The sequence below is a fragment of the Lissotriton helveticus genome, chromosome 9 (assembly GCF_964261635.1).
Source record: "Lissotriton helveticus chromosome 9, aLisHel1.1, whole genome shotgun sequence".
Lineage (NCBI taxonomy): Eukaryota > Metazoa > Chordata > Amphibia > Caudata > Salamandridae > Lissotriton > Lissotriton helveticus.
In genome coordinates, this window is record NC_136070.1 from 977,036,841 (window position 1) to 977,058,369 (window position 21,529).

The window sequence follows — 21,529 nt, forward strand, 5'->3', positions numbered from 1 at the left end:
TTCTGTACATTATAAGTATTTTGCAAGTCATCACAGTGTTCCATAACCATATTAAGCAACAAGGCCGAAAAGCAAATTACATGCTTTACCCTCTTCTTTGAAATCAGACTCTCTTCTGGAACCAACTCGCACACGAGTTGTAAAGCAGGCTGGTCCTGTTTTGTTTCCTTCTGTTCTCAAGCTATTGAATTTATTGCTAACTATGGTGATGGTCCCACAGGCCTGGAAACATGCAGTGGTTCCTCCTTTACTGAAGAAACCTACGCTTGATCCATTTACACTTGAGAACTACGGCTCTATTTCACTACTTCGTTCGGCGAAAATGTTCTAAAAACCTATTGATTTCCAACTTTCAAACTATCTCGAGCAACATAATTATCTTCTGGCCTCTCAATCGGGCTTTTGCCCGGGTCATAGTAATCAGTCCGCACTTTTGATGATGATAGAAGAGCTTAGTCACTCTTGACTTGGGAGGCATGGCAGCCTTGATCTTAGTGGATCTTACTGCAGCGTTTGACATGGTGTCCCCACCGGGTACTGCTTGGGAGGCTGGAAGAGTGGAGGTTTCAGGCCCTGCTCTGAACTGGTTAGTCTCTTTCCAGGGCTATCGCTATTTTTAGGTATTATCTAAATCTTACATTTTATCAGTGAAGCAGATTCAGTATGGAGTTCCCCAGGTTTCATTGCTGAGCCTAGTGCTATACACGAGTAGTGGCAGTGTGCTGGTTGAACAAAATTACGGGCACATTACATGAGCATTCCCAGAACTCCTCCATCATCCATCTCAGTTCAACTCGCATGTAAAACCATAATGACCCTGTGATTGCTAGCTGGATCACTGGGGCTGTTGGCTTCCGACCCTGTAGCCTGGGATCATAGTGACAGCCTCAAAACTCTGGATGAATGGATCAAGCACCCTCAACTGCGCCATGATTAAGAGGCTTGAGACAACCTCCCTGGTGTGAAACGGGGATCACCGGAGGTAGTTGAGCCGTGTACCTGACAAGCTGCAATGACCAGTTCCTGGGATGGACCTGCTGACATCCCCCGACAGCAAGCTTACAACTCCTCCACACCCTCGCCAACCACCAAACCAATATTTTGGATCTACCAGAGTTTATCCCAGTGGAATTCAAAATTCTGATGGAACAATTGGGGAAAGAAGGAATATATCTGATATACTGCTCCTGACAGATTTGTAGGTTTTGCCTGATTCCTCAACAACACTGATGGGCTGGAGGCTGGATGGCCCTCTACAAAATTTCTATTTCGTACCATCTTAGACTAAAATAATTACATATGACTTACTTCACGACTTAACACTGTAAGAAAGTGCCATCTTTCTTGCTTGGTATGCCCCCACTTTTTGCTGAATTGCCGATGTGCTTTGATTGAGTGTGCCCTGGGTCCCTGCCAATCAGGGACCCAGGGCCTCTCTAAGATTCCCGTTACTACTTGCTTTTGCTGTACAATTGAAGGTGTGGATTTTTTTCACATGGTTTGGCTATGTTCTAAAATTGCTAAGTACTAGCAGGCGATTGGAAAGGTACTGACTTTGGTCTTGGCCAGAAATGCCGACCTGTCACCCTGGATGGGGGCTGTTAGGCATTCTGGATGATTTGGGGGAGACCAGCAAAGAGTGGACCCTGGTCAGAATGGCCACAATAATAACAAAGAGATATTGTACATAGATGGAGATGGAAATCCCCAATCCCTCCCACCTTAACAAAATGGTTGACATCAATAGACTGATCTAAATGGAACCAATTATAAGGCCAGTGGCTGTCCCAGTAAGTATTATAGAATTTAGGAACGACAGTAGGACTATTATGGGCTTACAAGTATTGAGATGCATGTCGCAGTGACACGATTGGAATGATATGGGTGCACAAAGAATGTAGATGTTGATGTTCTTTTCTTTTTGTTCATTTTATGCAGTAAAATCAATGACGTTAATTAATCAAAAAGAATAGTGGCAGTTTATGGTCTTCATTTACACTTTGACTGATGAAAAATGACCATTCAGACTTGTGGAGCAGACCCCATAGGCATTTTCTGCGTACACTTTTCTAGCCAAAAGATAACCATTCGAAGAAAACACCTTATTTCACTTATCATGTTTATGCTGTAAAATGACATGGCATTAATCTTTATTTTGCAGAAATTAATGGAACATTTGAGACCCAGGGTCTGACTCTGTGATGAACTAACGTGTGTGACTACTGTCAACTCACAGGGCTGAAGTGAATGGACACTGGTGGCAGTAGTATGATGTTAGTAGGACATTCCTTTTACCTGGTGCCTGCTACGGAGCGTGGCTTACCATCCTCTACAGTGTTTTTAATTTAACCTGCTAGTTACCTCCAACCGTGTCCTTCACACAACCATGTGGGATATGGATGCAACATGCTAGCTCACATGAAAGTTTATTGCTGCAATGATTTTGCCAACCTAGCTTTAGAAAATCTTCACAGCTGAACTGGCCAGTCAGTGATAAATGAGTGCTAAATGTTTCATAATTGTGTCTAGAATTGACTCCTTGGGATAACCTCCCCAGTGTTTTTAACACTATGGTTAGAAAAAAACAGTTCTGCATTGCCTTGTCATCTGTTCCTTCTTTTCGGTCCTTTCCTTCTAACTCTTTTCACCCATTTCTCCCCATCTGCAGAAGTGATAGAACTAAGTTCTGGGGAAGATGAAGGGCTTCAGATCGTGGACAGCAATGATTCGACCAATGATGTAGAAGACGATGCCACTGCGGAGAGCAGCGGTTCCCACGTCAATGATGCCCTCAACCTGCCTGATGCCCTTGGGAGAGTGTTGGTCAATATCAATCACCCACCAAATGAAGAAGATTTATTCCTAGCACCACAACTTGCCCGGGCTGTGAAACCACATCAAGTAAGCTAGGCACTAGTATTTAAAACATTTAATTGCTTTTCACCCACTACATGGTTATAATATCAAATATGTTTTGTTCTGTGGTCTTAGATACTTTAAATATATGAAAATGAATTAATTCAGAACAATGCAAGCACTTGATCATCTCTGGGTATTAGCAGTTGATGGACTTGTTATGCTTTTAGTGTAAGGTTAGCACAAGCTTACAGAAACACATGATCCGTTAGTGGAGAGGCATTTAATATCAAAATATCTGTACCATTCAAACCTGCTTTTTTGGCACACACACGGCATCCAGTACATTATGTAGAGCTTCTTTAAAATGTCTTCTTAGTTGTTAGAAATCTCTCCTCTGATAGTTTAGAAGTGATTCGTTGGCTTGTTCAGATATGTGGTCCTTAAACATCTTGTAGCAAGTAGTATTCGGTGACTTTGGTTGACATCAAAGTAAAAAAGAAACATTAGTTTCGGAGTTGTATGCCGCATTATGACTGAGTGGGTATCTGTGCCATCTACTAGAATTTTTGTTGCTGTTAACAAAGTTGTGTGTACCAGTACTGTATCGTACATGTTAATTTGAATCGCAGCAGTTTCCCTTTTCCAGAACGATGTTGTGATTGCAAACATCTCCTATAGTGCTACACAAGTTCCTTACACTGGGCACATCCGCTATACATTCGGTTTTTGTTGGATCTTTTTGTGCATTTATTCCCATTTAGCTCCAACTATTATCTAGGATTGCAGTGCCACTGCGCTCTGGCGTGAAGCCTTTCAAGGTGTGCCGTCAGCCATTTGCAGCAGCAGACCTGAATAATTTAAGTGTGTTGTGTTTGGGGAACTTTCCATCAGTTTGTGACTGCATTGCAACCCCATTGGTAGGAGACTCTCTCCAACTGACTGGCTGGCTTGCATGCAGACATGGGTGGACCCATCTCTAAAGTCCATAATCCAAACTAAAATTCAGGAACAAAATATTCCCTTCCCACCCTTAATGCCAGTGTGGTAGGTAGACATTACCGCCCCCAACTACAGGAGAAATGCCAGAGAACCTGTCCAAGGTGCCATAAGCCCCTTGTTTTACTAGCCCCGTCAGTTGCTAGTCTCTTTTGCTCAAGGAGGGCCATCAGGCATAGACCGTCCCCTAGCCAAGCTATATCCGAGGCCACCTCCTTGCAAGTGGGCTTATGTGGGAGACAGGAGGCTAGAGACTGACTCAGACGCTGATCCCCGACTGTTTCGTCTGAACATGACCTGCATCCAACGACACTGTGATGGCCAATGTTTTAAAAGTATGGTCCATTGAGATTCAGGAACGCCTGTAAAGAGAATAGGAGCATCAATGCCTTGGTGTCCTCTGCTGCTGTCCTCACAAGGCAGTCAAGTGGGCTCAGGGGAATTGAAGTGCGACTTTCTCCAACCTTGCCATATCAAAGTCACTGAAATTCAAAAAGGATGCCCCCAGGGACAGTCTATTCTTTGTGTTTTGGAATCACCTAGATCGGTCTTTGTTGATAATGGTAGCTTCCCAGAAGGGTAAAGCAATACTTTTCCACGTGGATATGGAGGCCAAGTGTCTGCAGCCACACAGCAAGAAAATGCACCAGTACAGTGGACTTTGTTGGAGGCAGTTTCCAACAACAAATCTGGGCTACCTCGGGATCCTAGCCAAATCAGCATCATCCAGTGGTAGTGCCACGATTTCACCCTTAATTCCAGGCAGTCTTTGTAGTCTCTTTACAACTATTCCTTGATTAGAGACTCCTATTCACAGAAAAGAGGCAGTCCAAGTTAAAGCACTTATAAAAGAAAAAGCAAGCCCATTCACACCACAACAGCAAAGACCAGAATGGTGTACTTACTTCTCTGGGTACAAGGTGCCCTCCTACGCAGCTTCTGAGTAGGCCCATTCCACTCCAGTGGGGACAGTTTTCTTCCCTATTACAGATACTTAAAACATAACTAATAAGACATGGGTGTTCCTAATATTCAATAATAGCTATGTTCTATAACTACCAATCCTTCCTTCATCCCTGCTGCCTCTGCCTTTTTTTGTATCCCAAGAATGTAGGCCGCAGGTAGAGAGGCTTTTTTGTTTAAGAACAGTCTAGCTGCTAGAAATGGGACAGGAATCTTATTCTCACCATTGCTAATAAGGAAAATGGGAGAGGACTGTTTTCCCCATCTTACACGTCTATAATCTCAATCAGCTCCTCTATATACAGAGAGTCATAATGCTTACTGTGACTAGCCTGCTAGCAGCTCCTCCGAACCATAAGTGACTCTGCTGTATGGACTTTGAGAACGCCTACTTGCATGTAGCAGTCTGGGAATAATACAGAAAATACTTTGATTTAATGGTGTGAAATTAACACTAACATTACAGGACAATGTTATTCAGTCTTCATGCCAACCGTCTGGTCTTTATACCAAGATCACACCCCCAGCAGTGACCTTCCTTTGTCACCTGCGACAGGATCATTCTTATCTGTACCTCGATGACCGTCTCATCAGAGCTAGCTCAAAGGAGGATGCAACGCCCAGACTGGCCCTTTCACTCAGCAGCCAGCATAACCATGGTTCTGGGTGCTCTAACTCTAATCCTCCTTGGTACCTTCTAAAGGAATTCTGTGTTTCTGGACTTCAGCCTCATAAAAGGAAACATCCTGGACAGTGAAACACTTGGATGATCTTCGCAACCATGATGCCGTGGTTAGTCTAGAGGTATTCTGCATTAAGATGGTCTCCGATGTTTCCTGCATCTCTATCGGGTAGAACAATGAGTTTCTGGAAAGTTTTTCAAAGCTCCTCCTGGCCCATTCACCTATTCATGCATGTTTCTAACTTTGGAATTGTGGGAATCTGTTTCATGCCTTTTGTTGGATTTCCTTTTCAGTTACCAGTCAGACATCTCTTCATAACATTGATGTGGGCACATGGCCAGGAACTTACAAGTATCTTGTCTCGCTGCACATAAAGCGTTTGATTCTAAGGAAATCTTAGTTGAAAGCCTTCCTATCAGTTTTGCCATCCAGGGTGTTCCACAAAGACTATACCATAGCATTCTGCCATATGAGAAAACCAAGAACACATCCTCCACCCTGCTCTTTGGGAATGTGTTGTTGAAACACAGCTTGCACCTGCTAGTCTCCTGCAGCCCAGGGCTCATCAAGATTTGATTCAGCATCTTGAACTGTCATCTCCTCTAATCTAACTAGTGAGAATTTCGCAAGGAAGTCCTTGATCCCATCTTCGAAGCCTGTGGTTGCCCACCCATATATGCTTTTACAAATCATCCAAACAACAAATGCTTCAACAAATGCAGTATGCAGGGGGCTGTGTGTGATACATGTGCTCACTGAACAAAGCATTCTACCCTGCATCACCCTTTAAGAATAATCCTTTATTGATCAGTTGTGCTATTGCTTGAAAACCAAAGCCCAAAAAGTAGATTTGTTGCAATTTAGTGAGCTTGCTCTAGTCTTATTTGTTCATTTGATATTTTTGCTTCTCAAGCGGATGTCTATCAGAGGGCATGCTTGCTTGGAATACGTAAAGTATATATGACATACATTTTGCAAAACATTAACTTTCTGAAGTTCTTTGGAACTGCTCAAAATTTGCGAAACGCCAGGGATCCAGCAGAAGAATGTTCCAGAGCTTTGGCTTAACACTGAAGGATCTACCATTGTATCTGGCATTTTTACAATGAGAATTAATGCCAAGTCTATTAGAAGGCCTGGAGCATAATGCAGAGTCTTAAACTTTTTGCCACTTAATTACCACCCTGTGCAGGGCCTGCCATCCCTTGGTAACATGGTCAAATTGACCATGACACCGCACCAGCCTGACTGGCTTGTTTGCGGGAATTTGAAGCTTATAAATAGCCCAGTTACATGGAATTGCACTATCCAGGTTGAGACCGCACTGGAGCGCCTACCACTGTGGAATTTATTGTCGGAGACGAGAAGAGTAGTGTCTTCACTAAGTGTAGCTGCGGATAGCTGGTGGCTCAGAACTTTTGCATCTGAATATTAAAAAAACAAGGTGTTGATTGAATTTGACGCACAAGAGTTTTGACCAAGGCGGCTGGCGCGGGATTTAAACTCTGTTGATCAGGCAAGTAAATGGCTGATCAACATCTAGTCCTTTTCAGTTGCAGGTGGTTGATAGCCCAGAGACACTTGTCTAAGCGACTGATGGGGTCAGTGGATGACTGGTCAAACATTAGGACAAGCTTGGCCGGTGTAAGAAAAGGTCTTAAATCCAAATGACACTACCTGCTGTGCTCGGAGAGCTTTCAGGCAATCAGCACTTTAGCTTAGCACCTCCTGACCTTTACAAGTATCTGGCTTATGTGACTTTGTGGACAACAGCAGTACTTGCCTCAAGACATGACTGGTTACTCTTGGGTTTCATGAGCCCCAGAAAAGTTGCTTGACCATTCGCTTTACGTTGTCTCTGTTACTCTTATTCAATGGATCATTTCCTGTTGGTCACTACTATTGGCCAAACCATCGAAAATTGATGCAGATTGCCTCCTTTCTTAAGTGCAGAAACTGGCAAAGATGTGTATGGGATGGTAATGTGCTGTATGTGACACTTGCATATGTGTGCAGAACAGGTGCACAGAATCGGCAGTTTATAGCAGAGACTCTGGCAAGTTTAAAGGGAAAGAGCGTTTGGACTAAAAGAAAGTAGCAACTGTAAAAGGAAATGTCATCCCTATTATATTGGTATTTGTAAGGTTTATTATTTATTTAATTAAAATCTTTCCAATATTCTGATCACGAGAAAACAAATACATTCGATCATGAATATATACATTTAAATTGTTTAAAAACAACAATTTGTGCAATCGTCTAAAATATAGCAGCAGCAAGTGGCATACATACAGAGCTGTAAAGTGATTTGTTGTAGTAAAGTGCTAGAGTTAAATATTGCAGAGTGGTTATAGCTGATAAAGTGCTAGTGACAAGAATGCGTACAAGTGAAATGTCTAGCATGGCTTGTATACACAGGGAGTAAGGGATCAATGTGGTGTATTCGTTTAGTAAGAGAACACAACCCTGCTCGGGCACTATAGTCTCTAGTCTCATGCCGATACCATTGCCGCTCTGCCCGCGTTGCAGTGTTTACAAAAGGGACTGCTCATTGGTGGACGGCGCTTAAAGAAGGCTTGCTGAGTGAACAGTGCTTATGTGGACCTCGCCATGTTCCAGCAGTGGTCACTGAGTTCCAAAGTTGTCCTTTTCTGTGTGCTGTTTCGGGCAGATCTTATTCAACTCTTTTAACTGGTCCGTGTGTTTTTTCTATTTTCACACGATTTTAGGTATTGAGGTGGTGGTTTATTTGGGGACGCTTATTGCATTATTTGTACTTTTTTTTGTTAAACCTCACACTTCATTCCCTGAAATAAAAATGGGAAAACGATGCACCCCAAAACTTTCATCTTAACTTTGCGTGTGAATTGAAGTAAGCCAGTTATTTCCTGATCATGTAGAGCAGGTGTGTGGTTATTTTCTTGTACAGTCATATTGCTACTTTAAAGTTTCTAAATATATTTATTCTGAGCACCAAATAAATGTTGTCTTTGGTGCGCCTGATATGTGAGCCATTAAGAAATCCTTTGACATTTTTTACATTTATTTTTGTGGCAGACAATCCATTTGGCCTACAGTTTTAGGCATACAGCATCCTGCCTCGTATACCCTCGCCACCTACTAAGCTTTGACCTTTACACCGTTTTGCTCCCTTGTGAGCGCTTCCTGCTGCTCCTCATAAAGACATACACATTACATGATACTTTTTAGGTGCTCTTTGCTGCTTCCTGTATCTTCAGTCACACACTCATATTGCCCCTCAGTGTTTTGGTAATCTGTATTGTATGTGCTGTTCAAGCCTGTAACAACACTTTTGTTAATGTTCTTTTTCTTTTTTTTAGGTTGGAGGGATTCGTTTTCTGTATGATAACTTGGTGGAATCCCTGGAGAGGTTTAAGGGCAGCAGTGGTTTTGGTTGCATCCTAGCCCACAGCATGGGTCTGGGCAAGACACTGCAAGTTATCTCCTTCTTGGACGTCCTTTTCAGGCACACTGAAGCCAAAACCGTTCTGGCCATTGTCCCGGTAAGTTTGGCATCAGTGTACTGTATGTTTTTTTTATGAATTGCAATGCCAATGGAAGCTTCCCAATCTCTGTGACGTCCGAGTGTTCTGTATTTAAGTATTTAATGGCTAGGCAACGTGACAGCTCTCTATACATCTACCACCAACGACAGAAGCTCAGCTTATGTTTGTAACTCTTACAGCAGTTTATGCATCAGCAGTAGACTATTTTTTATTGTCCATTCTCAACACAGTGCATGTCGAATGAGAACAGAAAGCAGTCTAGCTCTTATATGCAAATGTCAGTTGTTTTTGAAATTTGTATAGTTATATTTTGTAGCTGCCCGCTCAAAGCTTTTAACTGATCATTTCAGGGTTTATGACTACTTTCGGTTTTCCAGATGACCTTGGAACTCCCTTCATGGTCGTAACTCGGAGGCTTTAAATTGGCCCTCTCCCCATCAATCTTTCCCAAACCTTCCTTTGTTTATTTTTTTTTTTTGTGTGAAAGTTTTATATAGCGCGAACAAGATCTTTGCAGATATCAGAGCGCTTTACAAAGCAGGGCATACCAACAAGAGTGAAACTCAAATCATTAGGGAGTAAAGTAAAACAGGTACATCAATATGCAGATATTACAGATAGATGTGTGCATATATAGTCAGGTAAGTCAATAATACAGGTAAAACACATAGTCGTAGTGATCAGGCAGAATAATACAGAATGGTGCAGAGTCTATACGGATAACGTTAATAGGTCAAGTGTCAAGTGTATTTGGCCATGAGAATAGCTTTTACTTCTTTCTTAAAAAGTGTGATGGAGGAGATAAGCCTGGTTTCAGGAGGGAGTGAGTTCCAGATCCTGGGTGCCATTCCTGAGAAGGACCGTTTATAAGTTTTTTCCTAACGGAATCTTCGAGGTTTTAGCAGAAGATTGTTAGTGCCTCTGGTGTTTCTAGAGCCGCCAGAGATTGACAGCTTCTGAGCGAGGTATCCGGGAGAGCTCAGATGTACAGCCTTGTGTGTCATGCAGGCGATTTTCAGGTGAATTCTGGCTTCCAAAGGCAGCCAGTTCAAGGATTTCAAGTCAGGGGAGATATGAGAGTGTTTTTTTGACCCCGTGATGAGTCTCGCTGCAGCGTTTAGAGAAGCTCTTAGGGGTGCAGTAGTGGTTAACGGAAGACCGCAGAGGGCGATGCTGCCGTAGTCAATTCGCGGGATTACTAGTGCTTGTACTGCAGTTTGGAAGTCTTTGGCTGGCAGGAAGGGTTTAAGTTTCCTCAGGATATTGATTTGGAAGTTTGCTCCCTTAGTAGCCTTGCTGATATGATGCTGCATGTTGAGATTGGAGTCGAGAGTTATGCCTAGAGATTTTGCTGAGTCTACTATGGTGGGTTGGACATTGAGTGCAGTTAGCTGTTTCAGCCAGGATTGAGTAGTAGAGATCTTCGCGGGAGGTGAGATCAGAAGGAACTCTGTTTTCAGAGCATTGAGTTTGAGATGATTATCGGCAAGCCAGGATTGGGTGCTTCTGATCGTTGAGTTCAGGAGTAAGAATGTCTTTGGGGGATTGTAGTTTGAGATATAGTTGGGTGTCATCTGCGTACATGTGAAAAAGTACATTGGATGCTTGTAGCAAGGTAGTGAGAGGTTCCATAACTAGGTTGAACAAAGTTGGTGATAGGGAGGATCCTTGAGGGACGCCTAACGGAACAGGTATTGGCGAGGACATCAGGTTGTTACTCTTGAATTTCTGCGATCTGTTGTGTAAAAAGGAGGTGAACCACTTGAGAACAGTCCCAGATATACCCATCCTTGTGTTCAAAAGTTCGAGTAACTTCTCATGTTTAACAGTGTCGAATGCTGAAGAGAGATCAAGAAGGATGAGGAGGCAGGTATCATTTTGATCTAGGATTTGAAGGGCATCGTCAATTATGTGAGTCATAGCAGTTTCAGTACTGTGTCCTGCTCGGAAGCCTGATTGATGAACGTTGAGGAGATCAAACTGATTGTGTTTAGTCAGTTGTAGTTGCGCGCATTTTTCCAATAGTTTTGCGAGAGTGGGAATATTGGTAATGGGGCGATAGTTGTTTAGGTCGGTTGGGTCGACCGTAGGTTTCTTTAGTAAAGGAGTGACTTGTCCAACTTTGAGGGAGTCAGGGATGGTTCCTTGTTGGAGCGAGCTGTTGATAATTTTGGTCCAGAGTGGAAGTAGCAATGTAGTGAAATCTTTGACAGCATTAGCGGGGAGGGGATCCGTGAGGTGATTGGAGGGTTTCAAGGTACTGAGCAGTTTGCCTATTTCTTCTTCGGTGTAGGTGTCAAAGGAAGACCATGTAGCGTTGTTTTTTGGTTCGGTGTGTGTTATGCAGTTGGGCGTGGCGAAGAGGCTTGCGTCAGTGCGGAGATCACTCTTAATGTTGTCAGTTTTTTGGGTAAAGAAAGCGGCGAAGTCTTCACAGGAGGGTGCTTCGCACGCATTGCTAAGAGGTTGGGGTTGTTCCTTGGCTTGTGTTCTGATTAGCTCAAACAGTTTTCTTGGGCGGTTTTTTGCTTGGTCGAGCTGGAGGCTGAAGAAGTTTGCTTTTGAGCGCTTTATTTTCCTGAAGTAGGCGTTTCTCTTTTTCTTCAGCGTTTTCAGATGCAGTGCAGAGGGAGCAGTTCTCCAGGTGCGCTCTGCCATTCGCATGGCTCGTCTATCTTCATTGAGACTCCCGTCGTACCATGGATTGGCGATTTTAGCGGAGACTCTTTTTAGTTGCAGGGGAGCAGCCTCATTAATTATTGAGGTCATGGCGTTGAGATAGTGGTCAGTCAAGGATTGGACATCTGTGGTGCCCGTAGGAGGGAGCAGGAGATCGCGTCTGTTCGGGGGTAGGGAGTATGGGTTGAGTTTTTTCAGGTCTCTTTTCCAGACTTTAGGTCTGGAGGATTGCCCAGTGTTGAGTTTGACTTTTTCATTGATGATGAATGTGACAATATGATGGTCTGACCAGTCACATGGTTGGATAGACTCAAGTTGGATGGCGTCCTCTTTGGCGATGATCAGGTCGAGGGTAGAGCCTTTCTCGTGGGTCGGGCTGTTGCATATTTGGGTGAGGTCTAGGGCGTCGAGGAAGTTTTTAAGACTATTTACCACCGCATCATTGTGATCGTTCCAGTGGAGGTTGAAGTCACCAAGGTATATTTGGGTGAGCTGTCGTCCAGCGTTGGTTGAAATCATGTCCATGATTTGTTGGACGAAGGGGAGGTTGTCTCTGGGTGGGTGGTAAATGCCGTGAAGGGAGCATATCGGTTTGCCCTCACTGATAATGTCAAGGCAGATGTATTCGTAAGAAGTTGGGGAGGGTAGGGACGATGCGGAGACTTTCAGCACAGAAAGGTTGTTCCTGTGTATGCATGCGATTCCTCCACCTATCTTGCCGGACCTGTCAAGCCTAATGATGTGGTAGTTGGGGGGAACCAGAATGTCCATTATAGGTGTAGAAGATTCGGTTAGCCAGGTTTCAGTCAAGATGATTAGGTCCAGGTCCAATGTTAGGATTAGATCGGCGATGGATTGCCTTCCTTTGCCTCTGTTTCTGCAGTGCCAAGACTTCCCTCGGCAAAAGTTCATTTCAACTCGTACCCTTGTCACTGCTGTACCGGCCACCAGTACTCAACATCATTTAGCCTTTTTTAGGTCTCGCGACCTATCGATGCGCGCATGCGCATCGAGCGGGCGGAGCGAGAATTCAAGCAGCGAAAACATCATGAAACCACCAGCTTTTTGCTGGCGTTTTCATGGCGTTTTCCTGCAGTTCATGTGAACCACGTGTTCAAACATGAACGCGCATCAGCCTCCCTCCATTTGCCGCACAGCACATCAAAGGGCATCGCCCAGCGTGCGCTCTGCGGCTTCTCCTCCCCTAATTAGTCATTTTCGCCGCTCCCCTGCCCGCCGTCTCGCATTTCTCCTCCCCCTCCCCTTCTCTGCCTTCCTTTCACGCTCTGTAGCTTCCATGCCACTCACTGGCCTGATTTGTAGGTTTCTGCCTCGTGCTTTCTGAACACTAACGCACACGTTTATTTCCTTACATTACAAACAAGCATGTAATTTACATCACTTATAAGTAGTTGCTCATCGAAGCACCGCTGACAGTTAAGCTTGCTGTATCACTTCACATCCTCGACATGTGAGCCCAGTAATGCTCATTTTGCTCGAAACTCGGCTGTAATTAATTGCTTTCCTCGAAGCACAGCTGCACCGAGCAGGAACCCCGTTCCTAGGTTACCTTTGATCTGTGGCTCAGTCTAGTGTGAGAGGCTAATTAAGCTGCGCCGAGCACGGCGCACAATTACCAGCTTCAGTACACTTTCGTTTCTTCTCATAACAAGCATTGGCATAGCCAATAGGTCTCGCTTGTAGGACCTTATAAGTATTTAGTTACAAGGATATTGTGCTGCAAAACAAAATACTTATAAGGTCCCACAAGCGAGACCTATTGGCTATGCCAATGCTTGTTTTTTATTACTTTCTCTCTTCCCATTTTCTCCATGCCCTTAATTTTCCTATGCTGATGGACTTAAATACTTGGATGGACTGCCACGAGTATCTAGATAAATCAAGTCTGACTGACAGCTGTGCCACCTTTATGCCTTTTCACTTTGTCAACTCATCTATCCTTGAGAAAAGGCATGTTCTTAATCTAATTTTCTCTTCCTTCACATCATTCACTGTAAGGAATTGGTGCTTTTGTCACGGGCTGAACATGAAGGTATTTTCTTTGACGGGGCCATGCAAGAGCCGATACTCATTGCACATGCTATTTGCTCCCATTATGTTCTACCTTGGAATAAAATTACGTTAATATTACGCTCTATGAAAAATCATCTGATTTTTAGCAAGGGTCTTAAGATGTGTTTTTTTCTCCAAGGACTAACTTCTGCCTTTTCCATAGATTACTCACCTATGATTTATTATTTAACAGCATTGGATAACGGTGTGCTCTACAAATTACTCAACATGTATACCCATGTGAACAAGGACAGCCATCTGTCCTATGTTTTTGCCTTTTTCCTCAATTGAATGTTCATCATTCCTATCTTCTGTTTTCTTTTTTCGGTTTAGTAGTGTAGGAAAGTTGATTTCTATTTGGGGTGGGCAAGTGTCCACCTCATAGGATGAGACCACTATCTGCTAGATGTCCCACAAATTAAATATAAGAAACCTGTTCTCAGTCCTCTGTAATGTGACACAGAGCATCCAGCTTATATCAAAGACAACGTGTAAAGTTTTCAGGCAAGGTATTCACAGTAGAAGATATGACACACAAACAAATACCAAAACCAATTTTAAAATCAAGAGAACATTTTAATTACTAAAATTAAATCAAAACTACAATAATCCAATGATATTCATTTTTAAAGATTTAAGTGGAAGCCGTCCCAAAAACACTGGAAGCGTTAGATGGAAGCTAGGTGCTATTTGAGGCTGACCGTGAAAGAGCCCTGGTCAAAGGCAACAAGTGGATTGGTTCCATTGACCGCCTGGAAGTCAAAAAGTTCAAAAAAGCTTCTAAGTCCTAATGCAGAAAGGCCCGTGTCACTTTTTGTTCAGGAAAACTCCTTCCCGAGTGGCCGCTGCTGAAATTGTTGCCGCCGCCGTGGAATCAAAGGATCAAGTACCTTTCTGGCCGCAGTGTTTTCCAGAACCTGGAGTTTTGCCAGGAGACTATCGTTGATAGACGCATGTAGTGCATTGCCATAATCCATCCGGCTTATTATTAGGCCTTGGACTAAGGGCATGTGGGACGGAGGGGGGATCCATTTGAAAAATGTCTTAAGACTGCGCATCAGTCCAAAGCTAATGTAAATGTAAATGTAGTTGAGCTTATATAGCGCACAGGTACCCGCAGTGGGTTTCCCGGCGCTTGCTTAGGGAACCCTTCCTGGTATTCCTCTGTGAGATAGCAGGGTATCCACAAGGTGAAAGTCAGGCATCCCGCCGCGAGGGGCCGTTGTGGAGATTAAGCAAGCTATTGCCCAGAGTCGCAGAGTGTGAACCCGTGAGTCGAGGAGGCACCGGGGCGAGAATTATCGAGTCCGTGGAATTTTTAGCCCAAGACCCGCCGAGGCGGGGAATTGAACCCTGGTCCAGGACCGATCTCAGCTTCCGGGTCTGCTGCCTCTAACCCCTGAGCCACACTTCACCACTGCGCACTATCTTGTTGACGTGGTCAGTCATGGACAGCTTGTTGTCAATTGTCTCCCCCAGGTTCTGGACTGAGGTCTTGGGAGAGGGACAGGGTCCCAAAGTCGGTGCCACCATTAGTCTGTCCAATGTTTGTGGGTGTTTCCAAAAAGCATGATCTCTGTTTTGCCAGCATTGAGCATCAAAAAGTTGTTGGTCATCCAGTCCTTTGAGATCATGCATTTTTGTAATCTAAGTTTGGTATCACTGGGGTCTGGGCCTAGGGTAATCAGTAGATGTGTGTCGCCGGCATAGGACACAGTTTCAAAACCGTGTGCCCTGATTACCCGTGCCAGAGGGGATACGTATAAATTAAAAAGCGTGAGGCTCAGTATTGATCCCTGGGGTACACCCTTATCGTTTTCCTGGTTATTTGAGGAGAAAGACCCAATTTGGACCTTTGAGCGCCGTTCAGTCAGGTAGGTTTTGATCCAGAGTAAGGCTGGACCTTCAACACCAATCTCTACCAGGCGTTCTAAGAGAATACAATGTGAGATGGTGTAGAAGGCAGCTGACCGGTTGAGCAAGATCAGTATGGCAGATTGTCTTGCATCAAGGATCATCCTAATGTTGTCCACGATCTCGAGTAGGGCCGTTTCAGTACTATGAAACGCTCTGAATTCTGATTGAGATGGATCAAGCAGCTGGTTTGCCTCTAGATGTTTGCATAGTTGCTTATTTATTAAGGATTCCTTGTTCTTTCCGAACATTGGCAGAAGGGAGATTGGGCGTTCGTTGGAAAGCTGTTTGGGGTCGGGAGAGGGTTTTTTAAAGATTGGTCTAATAATGGCCTCCTTCCTGTGGGAGGGAACAAAGGAATGGAACAGTGAAAGATTAAGAGTTTTTGTAAGGTCGGGGATTAGAACAGGTGCAATTTTCGCTAGAATTTTAGAAGAGGCTGGGTCAGCTGGAGATCCAGATTTGATTTTGTTCAATGTGTAGGCTACTTCTGTCTCTGAGAAAGGTTGGAATTCTTTAAGGACTGTGCCGTGAGAGGGAGGGGGTTGCGTAGTAATCTGTCTGTGTTGCAAGTTGGTTAAGGTTGTTTCGGTTGGCTGGGGTAAAAGTTTATGGATGTCATTGATTTTATCATGGAAATAGGATACCTTTTTGGGGGCAATTTTGTCTAAAGTGGAGGTAAGGGCGCGTTCTACGTCGATTGCTGCCTTGTTAGGGTTGGTACGCTTGGTGATGGGGGGGGGGGGGGGAGAGGAATGAGTAGAGAAAGAGTCCAGGTTAATCTGGTTCCATGGCATGCTCAATTTCACGTGTTTTCTGGCCTGAGGTTGTGTTGAGTTTATAGAGATGTTAAACCTGATAACATAAGGGTCTGACCCATAGGACGGGAAGTATTTGGTCGATCTCTGCTTTCGGTGAATTTGTGAACAGGAGATCTAGTGAATGACCTGCCATGTGTGTGGGGCCAGTGGCTAACATATTTAGTCCTAGAGAGTTAATGCTGGTGATAAGATCGCTGGTATGAGGATCTTGAGTTAGTTCCGCGTGATAATTAAAATCCCCTAATAAGAGAAAGTTACCGGAAACCAGGACATGTGGGGCTATTATTTCCATGAGCTTGTTGACAAAGTTTGTTTTAATACCAGGGGGCCTGTAAAGGAGGGCGACTTTCCATGACTCCTAGTTTTTAGTCATTATGGTGACGATGCACATTTCGCCCCAGTTAGCTAGGAGGGTGCCGGTGACATGTAGTTTGATATTTGTCCTATAGACAATTGCAGTACCCCCTGCCCTTTTCCCGGTTCGGTCCAGTCTGAATATCTTGTAATCAGGAGGCAGGGCTATTGAGATGTCTGGTGAGGATGAGTCTTGGAGCCAAGTTTCTGTCACAAGAAATAGGTCTGGCTTTTCAATGTCTAACAGTGACCATATTTCTAGTGCATGCTTAGGAAAGGACCAAGCATTGCAGTATAGACAAGTTAGGTGTTAAGGTGTAAGCGGTGAGGGCTTGCTTTTGCTGTGATTGGGGTTGCTGGGCGCATTTATATATTGCTGACTAAGTTGGGAGTGTTCCTGATCTGTGAAGTCGTTGGTCTGTAAGGATGGGGGGTTTCTTTGTGGAGGATGGGGTGCAGTGTTTTTGGAGTGGAGCTCCTGACTAGTATATTGTAGTATAGCCATCTGCTGTTAGGGAAAACAGGTCAAGAATAACAAGCATTTGCAATGCAATAGGTCTCACATTTACGTGAGTTAAAGCTATTGGCATTGTAAATGACAATGCCTTTTATTTATGTTTTTAAAACGAAAACAAAAATTAAAGGCATTGTTATTTGCAATGCCAATAGCTCAAACTTGTTTTAGTTAAGCCTCTCTTGAGGCCTGAGTCGTTATGCAGTCAGGCAGAATACACACACAGAAGCTGTGAAGAAAGAGCCGGTGGCAGGGTTTATTTATTTTTCCTGACACTTGTGGGAGAGCTGCCATCGCCTACACTAAAATAGGTGCATGACGCTATTAAGCTCAAAGCAAAGGTATCAGGACAACAGCACTAAAATGCTTCATTTCCCACTACATTTCTCCCAATAATCCTCTCACAGAGCCCCCATTTCTCTTGGTGAATGTGCTTCTACAGCTCATGCATACACGTCCACTTCCTCAGCCAAACCGCATTCTGTCACAGCCCAATCAGTTAGAAATCCGTGGGTGAGCCCTGCCGTCAAAGTGGGCCTGGGCGCTGTCAGGAAGCATCAGAGGGTCAGTCCATGGGGTCTGAGGGTATCTATCTATCGCCCTCACTCTATCTATCTATATATCTATCTATCTATCTATCTCTTGCCCTCCCTTTACCTATCGCCCTCCCTTTATCTATCGCCCTCCCTCTATCTATCGCACTCACTCTATCGCATCACCACAGAATCACTCAGGGGCACCACAACATCACTCAGGGGCACCACAACATCACTATGCACTACCACAACATCACTATCCGCTACCACAGCATCAATCTGTGCAACCATTCAACAACAACTGGTTCAAATATGTTCTCTCAATGTTTCAAGCTTTATTTCAAATGTCACAAAAATATGTTAATATTTCACTTCTGTTCTTGGATTTTTGTTACAATAAAATACACTGAACATAATCTTCATAAAAGTTATTTACAAAAGTTAAAGCTATTGCCATTATAAATTACAATAACTTTTATTTAAGTATTAATTATTAAACACAATTAAAAGCCATTGGTATTTGTAATATCAATACATCTAAGTCATGTAAATACAACACATATTGCATTACAAATGCTATAGGTGTCACATTTGCTAAAGTTAAACCTATTGGCATTGTAAATGACAAAGCTATTAATTTCGCTATTTTCAAAACCAACACATAAATAAAATATGTGGCATTTACAATACCAATAGCTCAAACTTTCCTAATGCGAGACCTATTGCATTGCAAATGCTTGTTTGGATATCCCATCCTCCTGACATCAGCGGAGTTCACTCTTTTTGTGTGCTTGGCTGGACACACAACAAGGGAAAGTTTCTTTTAGAAGAAGGATATTCTGATGAATACTCTTATTTTTGCATACTATTTGTTTGAAATTTGTGATCAATGGGATGGGACCCTGGAAACCTATTTCACACACTTTCACAGCATCAGGAGACATCACATATATCCAAGTTTTGTGTGATGACGATTAGACAAGAAGTGTCACCAACTACATGAATCCACTTTTCCACACCAAGAAGCTAGTAACACTTGGCCGTATATATTGAATGGTTTATGGATGCAAGTTAAATTTAATTGTCTCTTCTGTGTACTTTCTAATCTTCAGTTTATTTCATCTATCCGAGTTTCAAGAAATATAGACTGGGAATTTGATGCTTGCCTTAGCATGACCTTGAATGCCAAGAGGGCTTGATGGCTCATAGAGCTGGGTTTCCCTTGATGAGCTGGGGTCCTCCAGACAATGAGGAGCAGGCCTCTCCTCTATAATTGGGGGACTGGCATTCCAGTTTGATCCCATGGGCAGGACTCACAAATATAGTTTGACTAGAACTGTGTCCCATAGGGAATCTTGGTCTTCTAAGTATCTCCATTCTTAGCCGTAAAAGTTAAACAAATCTGCCACTCCCCCAATCATGGGAAATAGATGTAACAGGTCTACATGGCCCCCCTCGCACAAGTGGCCGGCCAGCACGACCTGAACATCATCTCCTACGCCGATGACACCCAGCTCATCCTCTCCCACACCAAGGACCCGCACACCGCCAAAACCAACCTCCATGAGGGAATGCAGGCCGTCACCGAGTGGATGAGGAGCAGCCGTCTGCAACTGAAGTCGGACAAGACGAAGGTCCTCATCCTAGGTCCCACCCCATCTGCGTGGGACGATTCCTGGTGGCCAACCACACTGGGAGCTTCAACACCCATGAACCACGCACGCAACCTAGGATTCGTCCTCGACTCCTCCCTCTCCATGTCAAAACAGGTCAACGACATCTCCTCCTCCTGCTACAACACCCTCCGCATGCTTCGCAGGATCTACAAGTGGATCCCGACCGAAACAAGAAGAACAGTAGCCCAAGCCCTCGTCAGCAGCAGGCTGGACTACGGCAAAGCACTCTACGCAGGAATCCCGGCCAAACACCTGCGATGATTACAACGCATCCAAAGCGCCTCCGCCAGACTGATTCTCAACATCCCCCGCCGCAGCCAAATCACCCCCCACCTAAGAGAACTGCACTGGCTCCCTGTCAACAAGAGGATCACCTTCAAGCTTCTCACCCACGCACACAAGGCACTCCACAACACGGGACCAGCCTACCTGAACAACAGACTCAACTTCTACACCCCCGCTCACCATCTCTGCTCCTCCAGCCTCGCCCTCGCCCCGCGCAACCAACGAACAACCTCCGGCGGCAGATCCTTCTCCTTCTTCGCCACCAAGACCTGGAACACCCTCCCCACCCATCTGCGGCAGACCCAAGACCTGCTCACCTTCAGAAGGCTCCTCAAGACCTGGCTCTTCAAGCAGTAGCAGACGCCCCACCTCCCCTCCCCACGCGCCTTGAGAGCCTCATGGGTAAGTAGCGCGCTTTGCAAGTTCACTGATTGATTGATTGAACAGGTCGTGGAGACATTTTGTGTCCTGATTTTGAGGTCAGATCGAAGATCATTGTGGTAGGAGTGATGTGTACAAGTGGCTGTGCCTCTAGTGTTTTTTTCAATTACTGTTAGCGAGCCTTTACAGGTCTACGGAGAGCTTTGCATCGGTGACTCAAATGAGAGCATTTGGCTCCTGATCACAGCTGTTCCTTTTTCTTAGCAAAAATGTGGGCGGAGGCCTACACTATTCCCAACTTTGCTTCTTGTAGAAAGGACAAAAGAAAGAACAGAATCCTGAAGAACAACATTTTTCTAATGTCCTTCTGTCCTTAAGATCTTTATCTGATGCTATTAGGCAAGATAAGAGTATTCGTCTTGCAATTTAATGAAAATAGTGGTGGATCATTTGCCTGAAGCTGAGCTGTTGTGTTGCTATGGTTGATGTTATAAAGTCCATCCACCCATATTGCTAGAATTTCTTAATCTATTGCGGGAGATGGCTAATTTCTTTGGACATGAGGTAGCAGTTCTGGCCTTGTCTTGTTCCCTAAACGTTTTGTCTGGTTAACATCTTGAATGTGCCAATAAATGGAGATATATTGATAGGCACAAAGGTAAATCATAAGTCTTAATCACTAAGGTCATTATGAGTTTTATTAACTTGAAAGTTATTTTACACTGCACGCAATTTAGATTGATGCTGTCAATCCAGCAGAGCTGTTTCCCAGAGTCAGACTTTTGCGAAGAAGCACAGTACGAAAAGGATTCTGTAGGCAAAGGGCATGTTCAACAAAGGATAGTGGTTCAGGGTTCGTCTACAGGTATGCCTGTAGTTCATGGGAAATCATTCAATAACCCCATTAGAGCATATTATACTGTTGAGAGGGATGTCGATGTGTCCTGCAGATAGTGTAAAAGGGGTGTTGTCTTTATTCAGGAATTTTCTTTCCATCTTTGTGAGAAAGTGCCCTCTTTTTGCATGGTCACCCCCACTTTTTGCAAAAATGTTGATGTACTTTGAGTGTGCCCTGGGTACCTTCCAATCCGGTACCCAGAGTCTATGTTCTTCCCCTATACTGCATTGAGACAAAACCCATTTGGCACACTTTGGCCACATGTCAGTCCTTGTAAATGGTACCAAGGCCACTGTGGCCAGGGAAGGCCTGTCAGGACTGTAGCACTTATTGTGCCACCTTTAGAGGCCCTATACCTTTACACACACAC

The 21,529-nt window shown here is 44.1% G+C and overlaps 1 protein-coding gene across 2 annotated transcripts in view; it reads left to right on the forward strand.

Moving 5' to 3' along the window:
* Window positions 1-21,529, forward strand: part of RAD54L2 (RAD54 like 2) — a 796,737-nt gene that overhangs the window by 268,519 nt on the left and 506,689 nt on the right. For both annotated transcript variants that reach the window (XM_078661273.1, XM_078661274.1), the window contains exons 6-7: window positions 2,669-2,901; window positions 8,843-9,025. In XM_078661273.1, the coding sequence (XP_078517399.1) occupies window positions 2,669-2,901; window positions 8,843-9,025 (416 nt within the window). The remainder of the gene's footprint in view (window positions 1-2,668; window positions 2,902-8,842; window positions 9,026-21,529) is intronic.